General features: G+C 36.7%; 1 protein-coding gene across 1 annotated transcript; it reads left to right on the top strand.

The window, feature by feature from the left end:
- Positions 1 to 3,259: 3,259 nt before the first annotated feature.
- Positions 3,260 to 13,004, top strand: LOC139125970 (flavin-containing monooxygenase 2-like). The gene is made up of 6 exons (XM_070692045.1): positions 3,260 to 3,341; positions 6,691 to 7,140; positions 7,351 to 7,406; positions 11,656 to 11,875; positions 12,013 to 12,248; positions 12,762 to 13,004. The coding sequence occupies exons 1-6, from the start codon at positions 3,260 to 3,262 to the stop codon at positions 13,002 to 13,004; spliced, it is 1,287 nt and encodes a 428-aa protein (XP_070548146.1).
- Positions 13,005 to 23,207: the final 10,203 nt, after the last annotated feature.

The following is a 23,207-nucleotide window of genomic DNA, read 5'->3' as shown; positions in this document are numbered from 1 at the left end:
TGCTTACCAACGATTGCAACGCGTTTCTTCGCAGCAATATTGTGTGTAAGCATGCACTGTTAAGTTTGCGTGAATAATTGATACATACATACATACATACATACATACATACACATATATGATATGATATATATATATTAATATATATATATATATATATATATATATATATATATATATATATGTATATATATATATATATATATATATATATATATATATTTATATATATATATATATATAATATATATATATATATATTTATATATATATATTATATATATATATATATATATATATATATATATATATATATATATATATATATATATCCAGTGAAGATGTATTTTTAACTTTGTATGCACGTTATGTGTGTCAGCGCGTACTATTCATTATCTGAACAAGTGAATAAATTTAACACGGTACTGCTCTATTAAAGCCAAATAAAGCTCTGTTTCCGACAAACTGGGTCAGAAAACAGCGATAAATATTTTTTTACGCTACCAACTCATTGAATCAAATTAAGATAGTGGGCTGATGTCTGATGAAAAACCTCGCACTGGCCCCTCGACATTGTCTAAGTAGCAGAGTCTGACTTACCCATTTACGATATTCGCACTACCTTAGCAGTGCTTACATACAGTATGGTGGCGAAAAAACGCGTTGCAATCGTTGGGGCTGGAGTCGCTGGCTTGGTCTCTATCAAAAGTTGTCTTGAAGAAGATGGGCTTGAGCCAACATGTTTTGAAAGGCACGACAAACTTGGTAAGCACACATTGTATAACCTTTTTTGGGAATAGCAATGACCGTCAGGGGAGCAGGCTAGACCCGAATTTATGTTAGGAGTGCCATACCTATTCCGCGTCTACCATACCCATTTAATTACATTGTATTTGAGAAAAATAAAAAGAAGAATTATCAATAATTCGACCAGGAATCGCCGACTAGGTAGAAGTAATAATGCATATTACAAAAATACCCAAGTTTTAATGATTTGTGGATAAAAATCATAGACATTTCTCACTTAGTTCAATATCAACACAAACAGCAAATGTTTTATCAGTTAAACTCCTCTGTTTGTCAATGACAACGATCGGCCGCTTTTGTGTAGTCTCTAAATATTAATGTTTCCCTTGAGAAATGTGAATGTGTCTCAGAAACATCATACTCATTTCTTCTCTCTCTCATAAAGATTGCGGCTTATGGTACAGACACACGTTTAATGCATTTTTACAGAGATTTTGGTTTTATTTCAAAATTGGAGTCCGTACCATATGACCTTTACATGAGGAAAAATGTCGAGACAATATTGTATTAAGAAATGCTTAAAATACTAATAAAAATAGACTTTTTGCGAACTACTCGTACTGTTATATTCGGTCTTAACTGTGTACGGATTAGCTAGGATAGCCACGCAAGGTCAACAGATTATGTTAATTTTTCTCATATTGTCCGGTGCGCATGCGCATACTTTCCAATGGCTTCTGTAGTGACAAGCCGAAGGCAGAGACGCGTAAAACGTAAGCGTGGTCGTAAGAAGAGAGTAAGTAAGATCATGGAGCTACCTGAACAAAACTCAGATTAATTGACTTAGGGTCGTACTATAGCAACGTGGCAGAAGATGAGATGTTGGACACGAGTCTTTCTTCCGACGAGGAAGCTGGTTGATTATCAGATCTCCATCGAAGTAAGTTCTGCAACGTGAAAATCAGCGACAGAGTCTGTCTACCACAGTACGCTCATTCTGATGCGAAGGTCGGCGATAAGTGAACAATTTTGTGAATGAAACTGGTGGACGTGTTAAGCAATGCGTATGCATACCTTTTCTTTTTCCAGGGGAAGTTCAACAGGCGCACGGGCCGAATTACGAACTTGAATAGTCACCGCCATGGCTTCCGTGACGCCGCGATGTCGAAATCAATGTGGTCCACTGAGACTCTCGCAAACGTAAATTATCTCAATTCGCCTCCGACGGGCGTAAAAGATACTTCTAAACTGAAGAGAAACGGAATGACAGAGCTTGACAACCGTTTACAGTTACGGTAACAAGCTTAGACTCTAATTTGAGAAAAAAAAAACAGATTAGCCGTGGCAGTGTTTGTTATGTAAATATACCGCCCTCATTACTCGTACATCTCAACAGTTTGTGTGTGTTTCTCCCGATTTTCTCGCCATTTATGATCTTCGGAAGGGTATTTGATGTAAAATACAAAACATGTAGTCTCCTGCTTAGTGCAAGTTCGTGAACATGAATAATAATCGCCCGGAAAGTCATATCAACGATCGATTTTTGTACGTATAGGGATGTTTACACAATTCTTTGATTATCTCTCTTCCGATTTTGGCCTGACAAGCGTAACTTCAAAAGAAATTAGGTTGGAGTAGGGTGCACAGATCGGTCTGATTTTTTACCAGGTCACAGTAGCAATACATATCTGTAAAACGGTGTCTCAGATTTTCGGTAATGTTTATGGAACAGGAGAAATTCTCGCTGAAGTGAACGAAACCCGGTAATTCATTCAAAAGCCCAAAGTTGTTACTTTCACACCTTATTGTGCTGAAACAAAAGGGAATAGAAAAACTCCGTGACACCGTTTTTTCCCCAGAGTACTCAATTGCTGATTTCTGTTCAAAGATCTCAAGTCGCCATAGTCCTTGAACACCTAATTTTTTTAGGTAAAAAAACTCAAAAAACGCATATTTTTGAGAGAAATGGACACAGACACAGTGATTTTGGAAAATAAACATATTTTTCATAATGTTGAGATATAGGGCTAATAGAAAATTTATAATGTGTAGGGTCCAAAAGTGAAATTTATTGAGAAAAAGTGAGTTTAAAATAAGTATCATCTAACGTGTGTCTCTACCTTAAGTCATACTATTGGTTTAAGGCGCCAGTCCTTGATTTCTGGTTCTGGTACCGGTACATCTTGACATTGGCTGCTTCTGTGATTTTAATCCGTTAGTCTCTATAACAATTTTGTGATCAGTCATTCGATTCGTTTCGAAATGAATAGTAAAGATCTGCCCTTTTACATAGTCGGGGAGTTACAACAGAAGAAATACTGTGTGGATCCATAAAACCTTCTTTGGAAACATTATTAGAGAGTGATCACTGTGCAATAAATTACTTGGAAGATCGACCATCATTTGGGTACCTTTTTTTCTTTTAAGGAATCAATGAAATAATCTCCCCTTAAGCTTATCATGATGATGCACTGAGAAAATCCCAAAGCTTACGAATTCCCTTGATGTAAGTATGATACGCCAGATCGACAATTTTGTGCCGCCCTACAGGTCTTACACAAGACTGCTGGCAATATTGGATCTCACGACAGATAGTGAGTGGGAAGACAAAAATGCTGGATATGTTACTTTTACCCTTTTATTTTTGTGTTGTGCTGCAAACGTGCACAGTAAACGGCACTGGAAATGATTTTTTTACGGGAGAGATCGTATTGTTTGTGTGAGAGACCTTTTCATCGGCCCTGGTTATGAAGTTGCCTCAGATATAGACTTATCGACTTTTCGGAGTTGAGCAAACTATATCCTTCTACCTTGACTACCATTTGCTTTGATAGCTATTGTCATGATGGTCTATATAGCTGTCTATCATGAGTTTGACCCGGCAATTATTGCTACAACTAAAACGTAGTGGACTGATAAAACATGGACAGCAAATATTTACCATGTCGTCGCATAAATATTAGAGACAACCTAAAATATTGGACGCTTAATAAAATGCAATCAGTGTCGTTTGAGTTTGGACGTTTTCGTGCCTCCGAACACAAATAGCCGTATAAGAAAGTAGAATCAGTAAGTTATGAAATATATGTCGAAGATAATACAGATGTGCATATTTTCGATGAAAATCAAGCGTGCAAAAGTCTTTATTATTTTTATCGGTAAAGACATCGAACAGTATGATTTTTTATTAAAAGCGAGCGGGCAAAGTTCCTTATTCAAAGAGAATAATGACCTTTATATCCCAGTTTCCAAATACAAGGGCTGACCTTCGACCATTTCACCGTAATTCAATATTTACACGTATGGTGATTTTTTTTTGCATTCAGCCGGGTTTGGAGGGAAGGCTCATTAGTATGCAGATGCTGCAAGGTGGCCCTTTGTGACCAAGTTACCCATAATGTGTTTTACTTGTGGATAGACGGCTAGATTTAGTTATGAATAAAATGTGGTAACTGTTCGCGACGGCCTCCTGCTCCGATTTGAAAATTCATCCCCGTTACTTGTGATAATAACAATAACTTAATTTGTCAGCTTTGGCTTTGAATCACTAAACGGTCCTGTGCAAAGTGTCTGTCACTGCACGAGAGCCCCCCGGCCATTGTGACGGGACAGGTAGTTGTTGAGACCGTCATAAAGACAAGAAGCCATGCAAGTTGTTTTCTAACTTTGATAGTCCCCGAATCGAAAACGAATGTGAATCCCATGGGATACATTGCAATTTTCTGAATCCCAATCGATAAACTAATTTGAATCAGTGGCAATGTAAAATGGAAAGCAGTCGCGACGTGAGAGCCACATTCGCACGTGAAAAATTAAATTCATATTTGGCGAACGTGTTTTTGGATCTCAGTGGCCACGGTGGAGAATTGAAATATGACCTGACAATGAAGGCAATCTGATAGGTACAAAATCTGTTGCAGACTGACAGGTCGCCGTAGAAACCCAGTCAAGAAAGAACCATTTTGAACCCATTGTTTACAACCCTCAAAGTTCTGCATACATAGATAATCACATTTTTAAAAACTATTTCATAAAATAAGATAGAAGTGATATTTTTATAATATTAGTCGAAAACAGAAAACAGTGAAAATCCGATCGAACGGACACTTTTAGTAAACATCAATGAGAGGTTGTGACGTCAGCACGGCAACGCTGTAAACAAACCCGGACGTTCAAGACATCGAAGAGAACGCCAAAAATTAATCTATGTAGTGTCACCCAACCTTGGCAAAATGTGCAAAAAGGTTGGATTTCTTTTTTTCGAAGATAAATTTGCTGTTTGGGGATGCAAATAAACGAGTTTGATGACCGCCAGGACAATGTATGAACGGAATATGCATATGACTGCTCTTTGCCGTGTAAGTAAACACTGCCCTGTCATTTAGCCGAACAATTTTGCCAAATTTCATCGAAATATTGCCGACTTAAGGGACTCTAAACTGTAACATTGAGCATGAATAGACATTTTTCAAAAAAACCATAGATATGACGAGGTAAAGTTTAATTTTCTGTTTGAGCATGGTCACACAGCTCGTGCTTTGTGAATGGGGTCATAACACACAGTGGTAATTTTATCTCCGATAGTGACATTATACCGATGTATTTCGCTAATTACTGATTCCGCGAAACAGGTCAATTTCTATATCTCGTACGCGGTCTTGTTCATTATTATGGTTTAAATTTGGTTTACAGCTGACATTTGCAGGATACTTAATACAAGCAATAAAAAAAGTTTGTGATCCCTATATCTTGTTTTTAGTGTGTATATGGCAATGCAAGCTATACTTTAAAGCTAGAAACAGTCTGTCTGTCTGTTCTGTATGTATGTATGTATGTATGTATGTATGTATGTATGTATGTATTTGTTACAGCGTATTTTTAAGTGTGGAGACTGAGATAAGTTGGTATACGGTGTAGAAACGCACATATTGAGCAAGAGTCGGATATTTAGTTTAAACAGATTCGGCCCTCTAGTACAGATATACAGCTCTTAAACTTTTACAATTCTTTCCCATTCTACGGCTTGTTTAGACTTCTTTTACTTTTAATATATAAGGGGGAACCTATTTGATAGAAAGAGGAACCATATTTTAGAGTGACAAAGTCAGCCATTTTTCATGAATGCTGTTTGATGTGAGATATACTTATATTGTTTGACCTGTCGAAAGATACTGAATGAATGGGTGACCATGCATATATTCGAGCCAGGTTTTAGACACGATCAATAAAACCCTCGCGAAAATGAATTAATGGTCATGACCATTAATTCATTTTTGCGATGGTTTCCTTTAATTTGTCGAAAACCGGAGTCGAATATATGCATGGTCACCCATTTATTATCTTTGGACATGTCAAACAGTATAAGAAGTATCTCGCATCAAACAAAATTCATGAAAATGGCCGACTTTGTCCCTTTATTTATTGACAATATCATTTACTGAAAACGTAGCACACTCTATCACGTGCATTTTACATTTTTCTTGTCGTGACATGATATTGTAACGCCACATTAGGCTATAGGTGCTGGCTTTTAATGGAAATTATGACTAAATTACAAACATTTGCCAGAGTCCTCGCCAAAGCAAAGGTACTTCCAAAAATTAAATTGTGCATTTTGTAAAATGAATGAATTCGTCTAAATGCACTATGGTCATAAGTAATTGAACCACACGACTAAATCTTCTGAGTGTGACCTTTGCTATCTTTATTAGATGTTGCTCTTGTTTGCTCGGCGCTCTAAAACTTGAATGACGTATCCGTCGAAACTTTCTTTGACGAAAAAAATAACGAGTTCACCTTTTTGAAATTCAAACTTCTCCCAAGATTGTTCATAAGCAATACATTCTTAGACGGAAGGCATTTTTGTAATGTTACACGCGGCTTGCTTTGATTTCAACTATTAAGCTTTATTTTCTCTGAACAACCAATTTTCTGTTTATTTAGGTGGTCTCTGGAGCTACTCACCAGAGTTACGGCCTGGACAGGGAGCTGCCCTCTATGATAGCGTTGTAAGCAACGACAGCAAAGAAATGATGACATTTTCAGACTTTCCCTATCCGAAAGAAAACACGCCATTTATGCCTCACCGTATGGTACTTCGTCATATCCAAAACTATGCGGAGCATTTCAACCTTGAGAAGTACATTCGGTTCAACACAGACGTAATTGACGTACAGCGCAACAACGATGGCAAATATTGGAAGTTACAGATCAAGGAAAAGGATGACAAGCTTTCCACTGAAGAATTTGATTACGTCATGATTTGCACAAGTGTTTACAACAGGGCAGCTATTCCTTCATACCCTGGGATGGAAAACTTCAAGGGAAATAAAATACATGCAAATGAGTATCGAGAAGCCAGTAAATTCAAAGGAAAGAGGGTTATAGTCGTCGGTAAGTTACATACCTATGTACAAGCGAGCATATATAATAAATTTATCAATTGTAAAAGCGTCCCACAGTCATGAATCGACTAACATCAAAAATGAAATAAAATCGACGAAAACCAATAAAAAATGAAATTATTTAAATCATAAATGATAAAAATTTACAAAAAGACTTATTAAATATTAGTAGCACGACAACTCTTTTTTATCTCACTAGGTGGCAGTCATTCGGCTGGTGAAATATCAACGGAAATTGCACGAAATGGCGCAGAGGTAAACACACAGGTTTAAAAAACAGATATCGGTTCCTGTTAATGTTGAGTGTTACGTTGTGCATTTCTTCAAAAGTTGACAGACAAACTCGGTACAAAAATGCATGAGTTTGTCAATACATCACGCACATGCGTAATCTACTTCCGTTTACAGAAATGCGACAATTGTACCAAAATACTGCGGCAAGTCTACCAGTGTGTGGATTATTTGGTTTCTTTGCTAATGCTCTGCATTTTCAGGTTACAAGACGATCACACTTACATAGCGATGAATTCACACGTAACTTTGCATCAAATAATGTTATGTTTACGAGCTGCAAAACGCGTCCATATGAGCGCTTAGGGAATATGCACCTCGAAAGTGAAAGACTTAAACTTTTGCTCAAACTTTCCTCAGTGAAACTTTCAACCATTCTCTTACCAAAGCAAAAATAAAAATCAGGGGTCACTGTGCAAACTTTGGTACTAGAGAGACAAATAACTTGCGATTTCTCGATATTTGAAATCCAAAATGGCTGCCATCCTTGTGTTAACTCTATGGGAAAAACATAATATGTTCGATTTCCGAAAAACTAAGACCATGAAAACTTTTATTTTACCGAGAGCTTGAAAATGAGCCCCCACAAGTGGTAGGTCAGAAAAAAAGTGATAAAATTTGTAAAAATTGAAGGCTTGAATTTCTGTCCCCGAGGTGCGTTCTACCTTAACGACGAAGTACGCTGGTGAAACTATCTACTATTAACTTAAACATCACTCATAAGTATTACGATTTAAAGATTTATGTCTATAGCTATGTTACGATATTAAAATATATTGTACGGACGGAAAAAAGTATAGTAAAAATAAAGAAACATTCCAACAATACATTTTCAGTAACTTTTCAGGGAGAATGATAAAATGACTTCATTGTATTTGGTGCCAAATAATTCTAAAACAAATTCAATAATGTGAGCAAAGAAGTTACCAGTAATTTGATTCAGAAAATTTAAAGTTTTGCGTAAAAATCAGTCATGAATAAAAATACGAGTAGCTGTGTGGCGAGATCAGGAAGGAAAATTAAGACTCCATCTTACTACATCAAAATAATGCACAGACTCAAAACTAGACGGGCTGTCTCTGCCTTCAGACACTGTTAAACTAATACGACAACAGATAGCGGCCATTTTGAATTTCAAAGATTGTTAATCCTGGGTAATTTGTTTTTCTAGTACCAAAATCGGGACGGTGACTCCTAAATTTTTCTTGTTTTTGAAAGATTGTGGATGAAAGATTCATTGAGGAAAGTTTGAGCAACTATCTTTTAAATCTTAGTACACACATTTTACTACCTTTTAAGGTATACCTCAGCATGCGACATGGAGTGTGGTTTCTGCCTCGCATCTGCCAGAATGGTCTACCGTACGACATTAATCTGTTTAGTCGGTCGGCGTCTCAAACACAGCTAATCGCACTGTTAGAGAATGTATGTAAAACAAGAGTCGGTGACCATGTTAAATTCGGTTTACAGGTAAGTTGTGAACAAGAAGACATTTTGTTACAGGGAGCCTCGGAAAACTTTGAATGCAACATTAAGTATGGGTAAAGTGAATACTTTATGTCTAATGGTACATTCCAATCGAACAACAGAAAATCAACCATAGGTGTCTTTTGGCACGCTTATACGCCAGTCACCTAGGCGACGGTAATCCGCACCACTTATCACCATCGGGAAGGTACTCCTCCCCCAATACCGGTGGTGATCCCGCCCTCAAGGTTAAACGGTCAAATCCTCTTGGCATTTCTGGCATGCTCATTCTGGGACTGAATTACGGGTAAGTCTATACTCGTTGTTCAATTGAATTTCTTATAATCAAAGTTCATTAATTTGCAAATTACTCCCGTAAATAAGCCAAGTCAATAGATTTTGTAGACAACATATAGCTTTTACTTTCCTTTATTTATTCTTTCTACCGTGATTCACGTCAAGTCACATCTTATTTGACGTTACGTTAGGATTACGAAGACATCGCAAAATTATTTAGTGGTCGATAGTGCTGATAGAAAAAAAACGCTTCAACCAGAGTTCACTCATACATTTATATTAGGTTTCTGCATATTAATCACTGGTATGCTTACCTTTTTCAAATGCACCCGATGGAGATTTTCAATAACATGAAAAATCGTCAATTGTAAGAATAAATAATTAATGTTCTTTGGTTAATCACTAATACGCAATTACTTCTAAGAGTGACATATCCAATATGTGTGCGAAATTTGCGATGTTGGCTGTCGGTGATTGCGGTATTGCAATTGGTCTGTTTGAGCCAAAAAACAGTCCTGAAGAAAAAAAAGGTCTCCCGTTTTGTAGCTGGTCCGATTACTTTGTTAAAAAACTGTTCCGTGATAATCACATTTTTATGCAAATCGAAGTATTCCCACACCTTGCCTGCACTTCTAAATATTGCTATACCAATGAAATGAGCTAGGAAAGTTGTTTCTAATCTTGCCCAACAACCGTACTTCTGTCTGAAGTGTAGCCTATACATACACATAATAGTTTTCTTTCTCGGTAGAGTTCTCTGCGTAAACCAACAGCAGCCCATCCCCCTGCCTTTGTTCCATAAGTACTTATACTATCTCTTTGAATTTTACCCAACTAGACCTAAACTGTATAACTACTATATCAAGACAAGAAACAACTTCCCGAACCTATTGCAGTAGTAAACAACATTTAGATCAACTTAGTCGTTCGTACAACCATGAAAACAGTCGGAACACTATGGATTTGCTACAGAAATTTGTTACAATTTAAGCTGAACGGAAAAAAATAAATAGAAAGAAAAGAAAATTGAGTACGAGACATTGTGATAACAAATCGTGCTACAGATTTATCTATCTATTGACGAATTTATCGAATCGATCGACCGATCTATCAATTAATTAAACGCCAAAGTCCCCTACAAATGGGGGATTATAGTAAGACTATGCAGATGTGAAAAAAAACACGCTACGGGTAAGACGCACTCGATTTGCTCCGAGATTTTCAGAAATTCGACGGTGAACGGCGTTAATTTCCGTCCAATCTCATACTTGACACATGTGAATGTATAGCGACTGCCTTTATGTCGGAAAAACGTTGAAAAACACTGTTATTTAATACAGAGAACGCATATTTTCACAAAGCGTGGGTCCAGAATGTCCATTTGACCTCTGTTCTAAATGTTAATGTATGCTGCCAATCATGATTACTCAAATTCAAATTGCGGCCTGGACGATCTTGATCCCTGCGGTGCACAACTAACAAAGCGTAAAGCAGCAGTGTCTGTAAGGATTTCATCAAAATTGTTGCAATACCCTTAATCAATATCAACTTAGTAAAATCCAAATCGAGATTTAGTGTGTAGAAAATGAATTAGTAAGAAACATGTGAATGTCTTTCACTACTGTTTTATATTGGTATCATCAGCACTCATTTATATTCGTTATCTGACGTATCTGATTATGATAATTAGGTACATTTTACAAGCCACACACGCCAGAAACTTATCACCTCTTGCCATTCCCTAACTTAATTTAAACAAATGTACCTGATTTTAACATATTGACTATCATAATAAGACTGCAAGACTTTTAGGGGCCCAGTGTGACAGAAATAGAATTGCAATTTTCTAAATTTGATAGTGTGTTCTACTCAGCGACACACTTGTGTTAGGCGATAGAAAACGTGATTTAGAGTTTACATCAGGAGATGGGGCAGCCAAGTAGTAAATGTTTTTGTGTCGCATTTACACGAGTGATTTGCAATTACTTTGAGCTTATGCAAATTTGGGCGGTGACTGAAAGTTGTTTGTAACAGCGATTTTGCTGCAAATTGGAAAATCTCCCTACCTGCTCCCTACCTTCTCCCACTCTAAACCTGGGCAAACTTCTTGCTACCATTTGCACTCAGCACTGCCCGGCACCCTTCTCACCACCGTGACTTTGCCGTCTCTGACTGTACGGTACTCTAAGCCACTGAATGTATTATCCACCAACATTGTACAATTTTCCGATAATTGTCGCTGATTTCTCATACGCATAAGCTTAATTAGCGTAGACGCTAATGAAACAAACATAAATGAAGTAAAAAGATGAAGATTCATTCATTACAGCTGAGGTAAGGTTTAGAACGCCGTTATCTTTCAGTCGAGACATGAAAATGACCTGTAGATAATAAAATATGCATGCAGATGCACTGTATCTATAAAAACAAATATATTATCGCACTACAGAGTACGGATATATACCCAGCATGGAAAGGTACGATGTTATCTGATGAAATGCAAGATAGACTTGCACAAGGTCATATCAAACCAATGGTAGAAATCGAAGAGTTCAAGGGAAATGACGTCATTTTCAAAGATGGTACCACTCTAGAGAATGTAGATGCAGTCATCTTCGCGACGGGATATGAGTTTGCTGTGCCAACAATCGACGACTCATGGCTTTATGGTAATTCAGTATTTAGAATCTTCTAATATTATAGCTACTTGACGCTCAACTATAAACCAGTCGGTCAATATCCACTTTTGGTACAAACCTCTCTCCCGTCAAATGTGCATATATTTTTTTATACGTTTCATTCACAGACGAATCTGACAAAGCTGAGGTTTACAAGTACATCTTCCCAGTGCGCGTAGAACATCCTGAGAGGTTGGCGTTGATTAACTTGGTGCACTCTCTCGGATCGCATTGGCCAGTTGCTGAACTACAAGCCCGGGTCGCAGCAAGGGTCTTTGCTGGAAATCTTGTACTGCCTGACAAAGCAACAATGAGGAAAGATATTGAGCAGAAGATTCAGTATGAGAAAAACAAGTATCATTACGTAAGCTTTAATATACGAAAACGTATTCAGCACAAATTACATGCAATAACAATAGAGTGAACAAATTCAGCGTTCTGTTTGCAAGAATATTGAGATATTCGTTTCAACAGAAGGTCAGCAAATATTTATCGTCTTTTCCTCGTGATTTGGAGTGTTCATGTGTTCAGTATTTTACGTTTGTCCGCTCTGTATGATAATGAGAGTATGCATGCGCTTCTTGAACTCTATGGTGTGTGGAGTGGTCGAGGTCAGAAAATTTGTAACTACGTAGGTCGGGAAATATACCAATCTATTAACGGGTGGGTATGTAGCCGAGCGGTTTTTGACTGTGATGACAATATATTCGCTCAATGATACTGGCGTATATTATCACCTCGAACCCGAGACATTACATAATTTCAACTCCAGTTGATTCAATCAGACAATACTTATGATATAATTTTTGCATTGCAGAATTATGGTATCTGCCACCTCGACAAACCTCTTCTCTAACATAACATTTGGTACATACAGGTTCCCGTTGGACCTAACACGGAAGAACTGGCCGAGATGCTTGGTGTGAAACCATCCTTTTGGCGTCTGCTCCTGACGGATCCGAAGCTGGCCATGGCCTTCAAGTACGGACCAATGGTACCTTACTGGTATCGTTTGGAAGGTCCAGGAGCATGGCCTGGAGCGAGGGACAGAATATTGAATGCGATAGAAAACACAACCTACGCTTTGAAAGGATACCCCTCGCCCAAAGAGGAAAAATAAACCAGTTTAAAGATGCAGTCCACTTTCCATAAGGCATATTATTCTAAATATTTTATGTTAAGAATCTTGAGTCGACTAATTTCTTTTTCGAAGAGGTATAAAGTATAAACATCTGCAACCAACTGATCCGACAGCTGTAAAGCAGTCTAGCGCCTGTGCGCTAGGTTCGTGACAAAACAAACTTTTTCCCACTTAACAGCTAGGTTTATGTCAGGTTTTGCCCTCATAGGGCTGGTAATGTCTGATATTATTTTTCAAATTGGAGGCATACTAAATATGCCCGAAGGCTGGTTTGTACAGATAGTAAACGTCACCCAAAAAGTGAAAAAGTAAAGTAAAGTTAAATGGTGTGCATATAATTTGCATGTTCAAACAATGGTGGCAAGAAATTTATGTTGATTAGAATGAAGCAGACGTATCAACAAAAAAGGAACATTTATCAGTCCAAGATAAGTGCTACATTTGTTAGGCATATAAAAATTAAGTTTATTTCTTATAAAGTCACTCATCCTAGAAAATCAGCCTATTCTAGACTTTTTTTTTCAAAATTTAACAATATTTTAAAGGGTCTCAGCCAAGAAGAGTAAAATAAGGAAAATTCCTCCGCCCTAGAAACCCCTTCTGTTGAATACACGTACCGAAAACTCTCATATTATTAGTTTGATTTATCTCTCAGCGGAAGGCGACAAACTACAATAATTAATTTCAATTATGAACATTTCCGGAGCCGTAAAAATATATACCTATTTTAAACTATTGAATGGAAGAACTCGTGCGGAGTATTTTCGACTAAAATTTAAAACCATGCCCCAAAAGGCGGCACGTATGTATTCGTTCTTCAAGGAGAAATGTTTCGCCTACACTAACGGTCGCCCTTCAACACCCAGATAGGCAACCCTTGTGATTCTAAACAGGAAGGTTTCCTGGATATCATGTGAGCTGCGTGATTCCACAAAATTCCTTGAAAAGTCTGGAAGCACCCTCTAACTTGGCATTAAAGATTTCCATCAGTGTGATCGGCAATGAGCATATTATTGCATCTATTGTCTTTGAGTTAGCCGACCAAATTCACGATTTGTTTTTTAATTTTTGTTATATCAATCAATAAGTTCAATAATTATTGAAGCTATCCAAAATTGCACAAAGTAAGGCGTCAGTGGACGTATTAGTGCACACTCGAAAAAGTGGCGCAATTATCTATTGGGGCTGCATTCACCGGGATACTAGAACAACGGAACATGAATGGCGGCTTAAATGTTAGGAACGGTAAACATATATTTCCGCAAAAAACAAGTTTATTTCACAAACTCATTTCACTAAATTTCCAGAACAAGATAATAAATTACTTTGCCTTACACTGGTACACTTCGTATTAAGCATGCAATGGTTCGGTGGTGGTGATATCAATCACGACACTGAGTCATTGTTATTCCCCGTAAAGTGCAAATTTAAGTAAGGCTTTTAATTGCTGTAATTTTATCAACAAACGTTTTGCAATAGTTTACCGCTTTTCATGATTTTTTGGCTAATATTTTGAAAATTTCGGAATATAAACGTCATACATTTTCATTTGCTACAGTTTTTGCTCCAAATTTGAGGGATAGATTAATAAGAAATGTGTCGAGAACAAAAAATAAATTCTGTGCTATGCTTTTATGTGGTCTTCAAAATATAATTCATCACTCTTAGGGTAAAGCGCATTTTTTTTCTCCGTGAACTTAAATGTCTGCATGTTTTGAGGGCCAAGCCTGGATTTACCTGTCTATTTTTACGTTGTTTGAGTGATTCTTTCATATGATCTGCGATCATTTAAGTGGTGATTTTGTTTTGATCGTTAAGGGAGCTGTGCTTAGACCTAAACGAGACGAGACAGGGATTCCAATTTCTGATTCAAAAAATAAGCAGAAATTTAGCTTGCCATTCTTAAGTACTTTTTGTCTTGGATATATCCAATATTAAGTTGATTTAATTATCGTTTCTAATCTTTAAGAATTAACTCAAGTTTAACAGGATGTTCTATAGTTAAAAACATGTATCCGATACTTAGTTGATCTAATTATTGTTTCTACACTTTATAAAGTAGTTCAAATTTAGCTGCGCTGACATGTTCAAAACGTTCAACATTTGGGAATAAATTTTACAGTAATTGTATGTCACTGAATGTGCAATTTTTATTGTGAATACTGAACTACGTGAAATATCTGAGGTTTATGTTTCAATCTTGACTGGGTTGTCACTCTTTGTATAGGAAGGAATACATCACATTTGATCAGATAATTGGCCAGCCAACACTACCTTGCTTAGGTCTTGGTTGTATGAATAAAGGGGATAACAAGAAGATAATTGGCAGATGTTTTGAATTGTCGTTTAATCTTGTTGTTTTAGCCTATGTTAACACCATGTAAAGGAATAAAATACTCTTTGTCAGCTGACAAGCCATGCAAAAGCAAGCACAGGTCCGGGAGTGCCAAGCACGGAAATGACTGGAAAAGTGTAGGATTGTGTTTCAGCTTTGCTTTCCCTACCTCTCATGTTTGACAAAATGAAAGAAAATGAATTACTACAATTTAATGACTATTGTACCACGTTTGTGCATTAATAACAAATTATGTACAACACAAAAATTTGCACCAAAATATACGATGTTCAAAATGTTATGGGCATAAATTATATTTATGTAAATTGATGTTGAAATGGTTAAAACAAATTTCTAAATTAGGAAATTGAGATCATATTATACTAGATCGGCTTTATGTTTAATGGATTATAAAAAGTAATGTATAGCATAAATCCATATTTATGTAAATTGATGTCATAATAACTAAAAACAATTTCTAAGTCAGGAAATTAATATCAAATTACACAAGATTAGTTTTATGTTAAATGAATTATAAACAGTAATGTATAGAACATAATGCATATTGCCAAAACTAATATGAATTACGAAAACGTGATCGTGTTCTCTTTTAAATGGCGCAATTAATGTACTAATAGTAGTTTACATGATAAATCTCAGGGTCGAGCATTGACAAAAATGGGGATATTTACTAGTACGAGGTTTTTCCCCAACAAAATGTTATTGTTTTGAGCGTTTAAACTTCAATATTTGTTATATGGTAAGTATTAATGTGCTATTTTGTATGTAGGTCGACGTAAAAAAGTAGATGAACGAGAGTGAGGGATCGGGTTAAAGTCCTGGAACAGTTTTGCACGTTAGGCCTAATGATCAAGAACGCCCTGCAAAACTTGTCAATGCACTCATTTGTAAAGTTTAGAAAATACAATTAGAATGTCAAAATATTGCACGTATTCAACATTTCTACTCAAGAACACCCATCCATTGGCAGAACATGGGGCAGGCTATTCTTACACTAGGACGCTTCATACCCTCTCCACCACCGCCATGGGCCGATCAAGGCCTATAATTTGCAAACATTGTGTCGCACGTTTGCATCTACAGCAGCAGCTGCAACTCCAAAGATGGTTAAAAATGGTGCCTCAACGATTACAAGTAAGAATAAAATAAAAAACCCTAAAAAAGTACATTCTGATAGTCTACACAGAACAGCTGACATCTGTTTATCGTTAAAAAAACCATTCAATTTTGCAATTTGAATCTTCTAATTTTGCCTTGAGGTAGCCCTATTGTCAATAATATTCTGGATAAATAATATCATAAAACAATAGAAAATGCAAATAGTAATCTTAATAGGCATTTATGGAAGCAATGAATCCACTATTCACCACAGAATCATCAGAGCAGCAACTATGGGATTTTACAGTAATTGATAGTCGCTATGTTTAAAAAATGGCTACCACAGCAGAACGAGGCTTTAACTGTTAGGACCCTGTATCCAAATTGTTTTTAAAACAATAAAAAATGCAAATGGTCAACTTACTAGGCATTTATGGTGGAAATACGTTCACATTTCTCCACAGAATCGTCCGTAGAGCAGCAACTATTGGATTTTACAGTGGCTGACGGTCACGATTTTTAAAATGGCCGCCACATCAGAACCTCAGGTCGCTCGGTATTCAAATTAATTTATATTATGATAATCTACATTCACACCAAATATCATGCTTTTATCAGATAATGCACAAACTTGACAAACTTGGTCAGAAAACCGCGATAAATATTATTACACGCTAACAACTCATTTATCAAAAGTTTGTGCTGAATCGCTTTGACGACGGAAATTGTAAAATGTGACTTTACAACTACTCTTATGTCTTGTGAATATAGTACATATTCTTGAGATATCATATATGACACACGAGACCAAAACGGTATTCAAAAATAAAAAAAATAATGTAAGGTAAGGCCTCTGATTTACGTTTTAGTGGTTTATTTTCGTGCTCTGTGCTGATGTCTGACGAAACACCTCGCACTGGCCCCTGGCATTGTATAACTAGCGGAGACTGACGTACCTTTCTACCAATCATCCACACAAACTTAACAGTGCTTACATACAGTATGGCGGCGAAGAAACGCGTTGCAATCGTAGGTGCTGGAGTCGCTGGCTTGGTCGCTATCAAAAGTTGTCTTGAAGAAGATGGACTTGAGCCAACGTGTTTCGAAAGGCACAACAAACTTGGTAAGCATACATTGTATAACCTTTTGGGGAATTGCAATGACCGTCAGGCGAGCAGACTAGACATGTAATTTATGTTAGGAGTGACTACCTTATTCCGCGTCTACCATACGCATTAAAATCAAGAATTACATATAGTTCTAGCAAGAATCGCCGACTGGGTAGCAGCAAAAATGCATATTACAATGATAGGAATATGCCAGTTTTACCCTTTTATTCTTCTATTGTGCCGCAAACGGGCACAATAAATGGCATTGGAAATTATTTTTACGGGAGAAATCGCAGTGTTTGTGTGAGAGATCTTTTCATTGACCCTGGTTATGAAGTTGCCTCAGATACAGACTGATGGCATAAGATTCTTATGAACAAAACCGACGCAATTTTAAGTTAAGCAAACTATCCTTTTACCTTGACGACCATTTGCTTTGATAGCTATTGCCATGATGGTCTATATAGCTGTCTCTCATGTGTTTGACCCGGCAATTAATGCTACAACTAAAACGTAGTGGACTTATAAAACAAGGACAGCAACTATTAACCATATCTTCACATAAATATTAGAGACAACCTAAAATGTTGGACGCCTGATAACATGCAATCAGTGTCATTTGAGGTTGGACGTTTTCTTGCCTCCGAACACAAACAGACGTATAAGAAAGTAATATCAGTAAGTTATGAAATTCACATCGAAGATAATACTAGAGTGCATGGAAACCTAGAGGACAAATGTCTTTATTATTATTTATATTCAAGGCATTGAAAAGTACAATTTTCGATTAAAACAGAGCGTACAAATGTCTTATTCAAACAGAATAATGACCCTTACTGCCGAGTTTCCAAATATAAGGACTGATTGTAAATACACGGACTGATGACCTTCGACCATTTCACCGTAATGATTTGACAATATTCTCATATTCACGTATGTTGATGTTTATGTGCATTCTGTCCGGCTTTTGACAGAAGTCACTTTAGTATGCAGATGCTGCAAGCTGGCCGTTTGTGAGCAATTTACCTTAGCCATTATAGGTGTTTTACAAGTGAATAGACGGATAATTTTAGTTCTAAATAACATGTGTTGTAACTGTTCGTGACTGGCCTCTTGGTACATTTTGAAATTCAATCCCGCTCCTTGTAAAAGTAACAGTATTTTAATGTGTCAGCTTTGAATTTGGACGACTAAAAGGTCAAGTGCATAAAGTGTCAGTCACTGCACAAGTGTCCCCATTGTGACGGGACAGTAGCCATGCAAATGGATTTCTAACTTGGTTAGTCGCCGAATTGAAAACGAATGTGAGTCCGATGAGATGCAGCGCAATTTTCTGAATCCCATTCCAGACACGAATAACAAACAGCGGTAATTTCATCTCCGATATTTGACATCACGCCGATGTATTTTAAAAATTACTGATTCCGCGAAACATGTCAATTTCTATATCTTGTACTCGGTCTTGTTGATATATATCGTTGGAATTTGGTTTATAGGTGACAATTGCATGATAATTAATACAAGCAATAAAAACATATATGATCCCTATATCTTTCTTTTTAATGAGCTCCCATACTGCCTTGTGTGTATTACAATGCAAGCTATACTTTAAAGCTTGAAACAGTCTGCCTGTCTTTTCAGTATGTATGTATATATGTATGTATGTATGTATGTATGTATATATGTATGTATGATAGTATGATAGTATGATGTATAATTGTATGTATGCATGTATGTATAGTGGCGCGGCATAACCAAAATTTTCATAACAATTGTGCATTTTGTGATAAAAGCATTAAATTTGGTTTGAATGGAGATTATCATAATATAAATCAAATAGCGACCATCAGTCATTGTAAAATCCAATAGTTGCTGCTCTACGGATGATTTAGATATTTTACCAGAATATTATTGACAATAGGGCTGCTTCAAGGCAAAATTGGAAGATTCAAAATTGCCAAATTTAATGTTTTTATGATAAGCAGCTGTGTGTACTTCTGTGTAGACTATCAGAATGTAGTGTTTATAGTTTTTTATTTTATTCTTATTTGTAATCGTTGATGCACCAGTTTTAACCATCTTTAGAGTTGTAGCAGCTGCATGCACTCACAATGTTTGCAAACTATAGGCCTAGATCGGCCCATGGCGGTGGTGGAGAGGGTATGAAGCGTCCGAGTGTAAGAACAGCCTGTCCCATATTCTGCCGATTGGTGGGTGTTCTTGAATAGAAATGTTGATTATGTGCAATATTTTGACATTCAAATATAGTTCCTAAACTTTACATATTAGCGCATTGGCAAGTCTTGCAGGGCGTTCTTGATCATTAGGCCTAACGTGCAAAACTATTCGGGGAAATTAACCCAATCCCCCACTCTCATTCATCTACATTCATACGTAGGCCTAAATACAAAATATCACATTATATTATAGCTTTGTCAATACCAGTGAATTTTGTGACGTCATATCCATACATTATTACTGATAATGTATTCCATTATTCAGCATTGCGGCCCCACAGCGAGCAAATTTTTTTTTGGAAAACGAAAAAAGGACTGCGCATTTAAAAGGAGGGAAAATATCGGATAAACCATGTAATACACAAAACTATAAATCTTGATAATCGTGCACAATATTGATAATAATGTCTTACTGTACGATTTATCACATTTTTTGAGTCCTCGCGCACGCATTTGTCGTCTGTCTGGCTGGCGCTCAGCATACGCTGGTTGTATTACTACGTTTGTTTACAACATGGTTCGCTTCGTTGCCGTATAGGTGAAACAGAACTCAGTACGTTTGCAAACTCCTAGACGATACTGGGTTTGACACATGGCATATTATGCATGTCAGTGGCCATGTAAACGATGCAAGCGTGAAAGGCTACTCGAACCAGCCGTAAACGAGCCAACAACGGCAGCTTGCTGTCATCATGGATGTAAAAACCGGAAGTGTCTACGGACATACTACGGAGCCATTCAAAGTCTCGGTCCAAGGTCAGCTACTACCAACAATCATGACGACCGTGGACTCTCCGTTGATCTAACATCTCGGCCACCTTATTCTGATGCATTGACTGTAATCGGAGACAACTTTCATTCATCGTTTTTTCTCCATGTCTGTGATTTTACTTGCCTTGTTCTCGATATCGCGACGGTACCGAAACCCTCCAGATATGTTTGTCAACATGTACCTTTCAAGCACCCGTTTACGTCAAGTTTGTCTTTTCGCCGAAATAAAATAGCTCTTCTCAAGAAGCCATCGAAAATTAAATTTATAGACACAATTATTATTGAAATATAAACATTTGAATAACAATGTTGAACTCTGTTGATATCGTTAGCAATGAATGCTGTACTACTAGCGACATAATAATGATCGTATTGATCAGCTGATACCATGCAGCTCGCTGATCATACTGATGTCGATTCAAGAACATTCCGTTTTCTCCATCTCTGGCATTTCACCGTGTCGACTTTTTGAATGGCATGATATTTAAAGGTGATGTTTCAAGTTTGATATAGACGGTAGGGATGCAGTTACTTTTCATTTCCTTCGAAATACATCGTTTTTCAATTCAAAATGAACCGTGAAAGTGCTGGTCATTTTTTGTGCTGAACGTGCGTGTTCAGTGCAGTGCACTGTGCAGTGTGGATTCAGGGCCGATCATGCTGGACGACGCTCACTGGCTTCAAACTCAGTTTAAATTTCCTTTTTATTCGTTTTCTACAACTACAAATTCACTGGCATTGCCAAAACTATAAAATAATAGCAATAATGCACCCCCTCCGGCCCATAATGGACTCAAGCAAACTTTGCACTTCATAATGTACTCGGCTTCGCCTCGTACATTATGTCGTACAAAGTTTGCTTTCGTCCATATGGGCCGGAGGGGGTGCATTATTGCTTAAATAAAGTACTTACATTAATTTGAAGTGATAAAGTAAGATCTTATCGTTTTTTTTTCATCCCCAAAATCACAGTTGTTTGGTGGCCGCACTCGTGATATGGAATCACGTTTGAATAAAAAGAATTTTCTACACAACACCTTAATGTTTATGAAATTTTGCTTTCCCAAAACTAAAGTTTGGTAGATACAAAGTATGAGAGACAAAACTCTATTTTTGGCTGACTAAGCTTTTCAATTTTGACAGCATAACTTTAATTTAAGCCGACAAAACTATTATCACGAGAAATAATATAATTCTGGTGGACTCATCTCTAATTTCGGCATATACAAATCGCTAATTCTCTAGCATACTTTTGCGTAATTTTATTTTCAAGCACTTTTAAATCTTCAAAAAAGAACATTTCTATCTTTTGTGAGTCAACATTTAAAGTAATCTTTGCTTTTGCATTTGTAAGAATAAGTTTTAAATACTTAACAAAACCATCCTTCTGAAGACTGACGACTTAATCCATGAAAAGATTTGCCCTTTTTTTGAACAAGAGTAACTTTAAATAGCCATATTAATAGCTGTGTGATTTATTCAGAACACAATCTTAATACCTTGAAAACGGTAATTTCAGAGAAAAAAACATTTTCTTCCCAAACTAATAATTATTCAATGTTTTGCAGGAATCGTTTTCTTCCTGAAAATATATTTAATAATCTGAATAAATCTGTTGATTTTCGAAATAAAAAAAAATATTTATATTACATAGAAGTCTTCAAAAAATAAATGTTTCAAAATAAATGTTTGGCTAAGGGACTGTTATATTTTAAATTGACCAAATTTTCCGTAAGTGAAAATTTCCTTTTACAATTTCAATCCAGTTTGTAGTCGCAAAAGTTTTGTGAAGGCCTTCTCTGTGTTGTACCGACTAATAATTTTGTGAAGGCACGTTTTAAGGTGTTGGCACTCAAACTCTTCTTTGAGAATGCAATATACATTTTTATAAAATTCTTTTTTCTTCGGAAAAGAAGTGAAGTGAAGTTATCCTGCAATTTCCATATAAGAGGACGTTGTATGAGTACAAAAACTCATCAAACGGATAAGATGGCTCTGCTGCACTGAGCTGGCTTCCTTCATCTCCTTTATAGTCATACCGCTCGAGTAGTCAAGCGCTGTCCACTGCATTTTTTGTCCTTCGCCCACACTGTGGGACGACTAGAATCGCTAGAGTTGCACTAAACCTTTTGACCTAATTGCGTGTACGTAATACCGATGAAGTAAGGAACGGTTGTCTCGGAGACACTGCCTTATCATTGCCCAACTGTTTCGGATGTAAACTTGGGTGTTGCATCAACTTCCGCTGCCATTGAAAAATATGAAGACGCCGGAAAAATTCTCTTCTCAAAAATGTTACTCTGTCGAATTTGTAAGAGTTTGCTGCTGCATAAGAGGTACATTGTAGTTGAGCGCGCCCTCACATGAGTGAAACTAAATTGCGCCCTCAAGAACAGTAAGTTTGAGTGTTTCCTTCTTTTTTTTTTTGTTCTTTCCCGTATATTTGCACAATACAATTCAGTTTTGCCAAATACTGAAATTATATGGAAATGTAGAAAATGTATCTTAAAGGATTGATTTTGTTGTGTTCAGAAAATAATTTTGCTCTGTTAAAAAGTTTTATTCAAAGTATTTAAATTTGTTGCTCTGAGAAAATCTGTTTTCCTGTAGT

Source organism: Ptychodera flava (assembly GCF_041260155.1).
Source record: "Ptychodera flava strain L36383 chromosome 3 unlocalized genomic scaffold, AS_Pfla_20210202 Scaffold_26__1_contigs__length_13983176_pilon, whole genome shotgun sequence".
NCBI lineage: Eukaryota > Metazoa > Hemichordata > Enteropneusta > Ptychoderidae > Ptychodera > Ptychodera flava.
The sequence above is the reverse complement of the archived record's forward strand: the minus strand, read 5'-3'. Positions and strand labels throughout refer to the sequence as shown.

What these genes read in the sequence shown, in the direction of transcription:
- LOC139125970 (XM_070692045.1), top strand. Translation starts at nt 3,260, where the DNA reads ATGATACGCCAGATCGACAATTTTGTGCCGCCCTACAGGTCTTACACA. An exon ending in CGACGACTCATGGCTTTATG is followed by an intron (nt 11,876 to 12,012) that starts GTAATTCAGTAT and finishes TTTCATTCACAG; the next exon opens with ACGAATCTGACAAAGCTGAG. An exon ending in AGAAAAACAAGTATCATTAC is followed by an intron (nt 12,249 to 12,761) that starts GTAAGCTTTAAT and finishes TGGTACATACAG; the next exon opens with GTTCCCGTTGGACCTAACAC.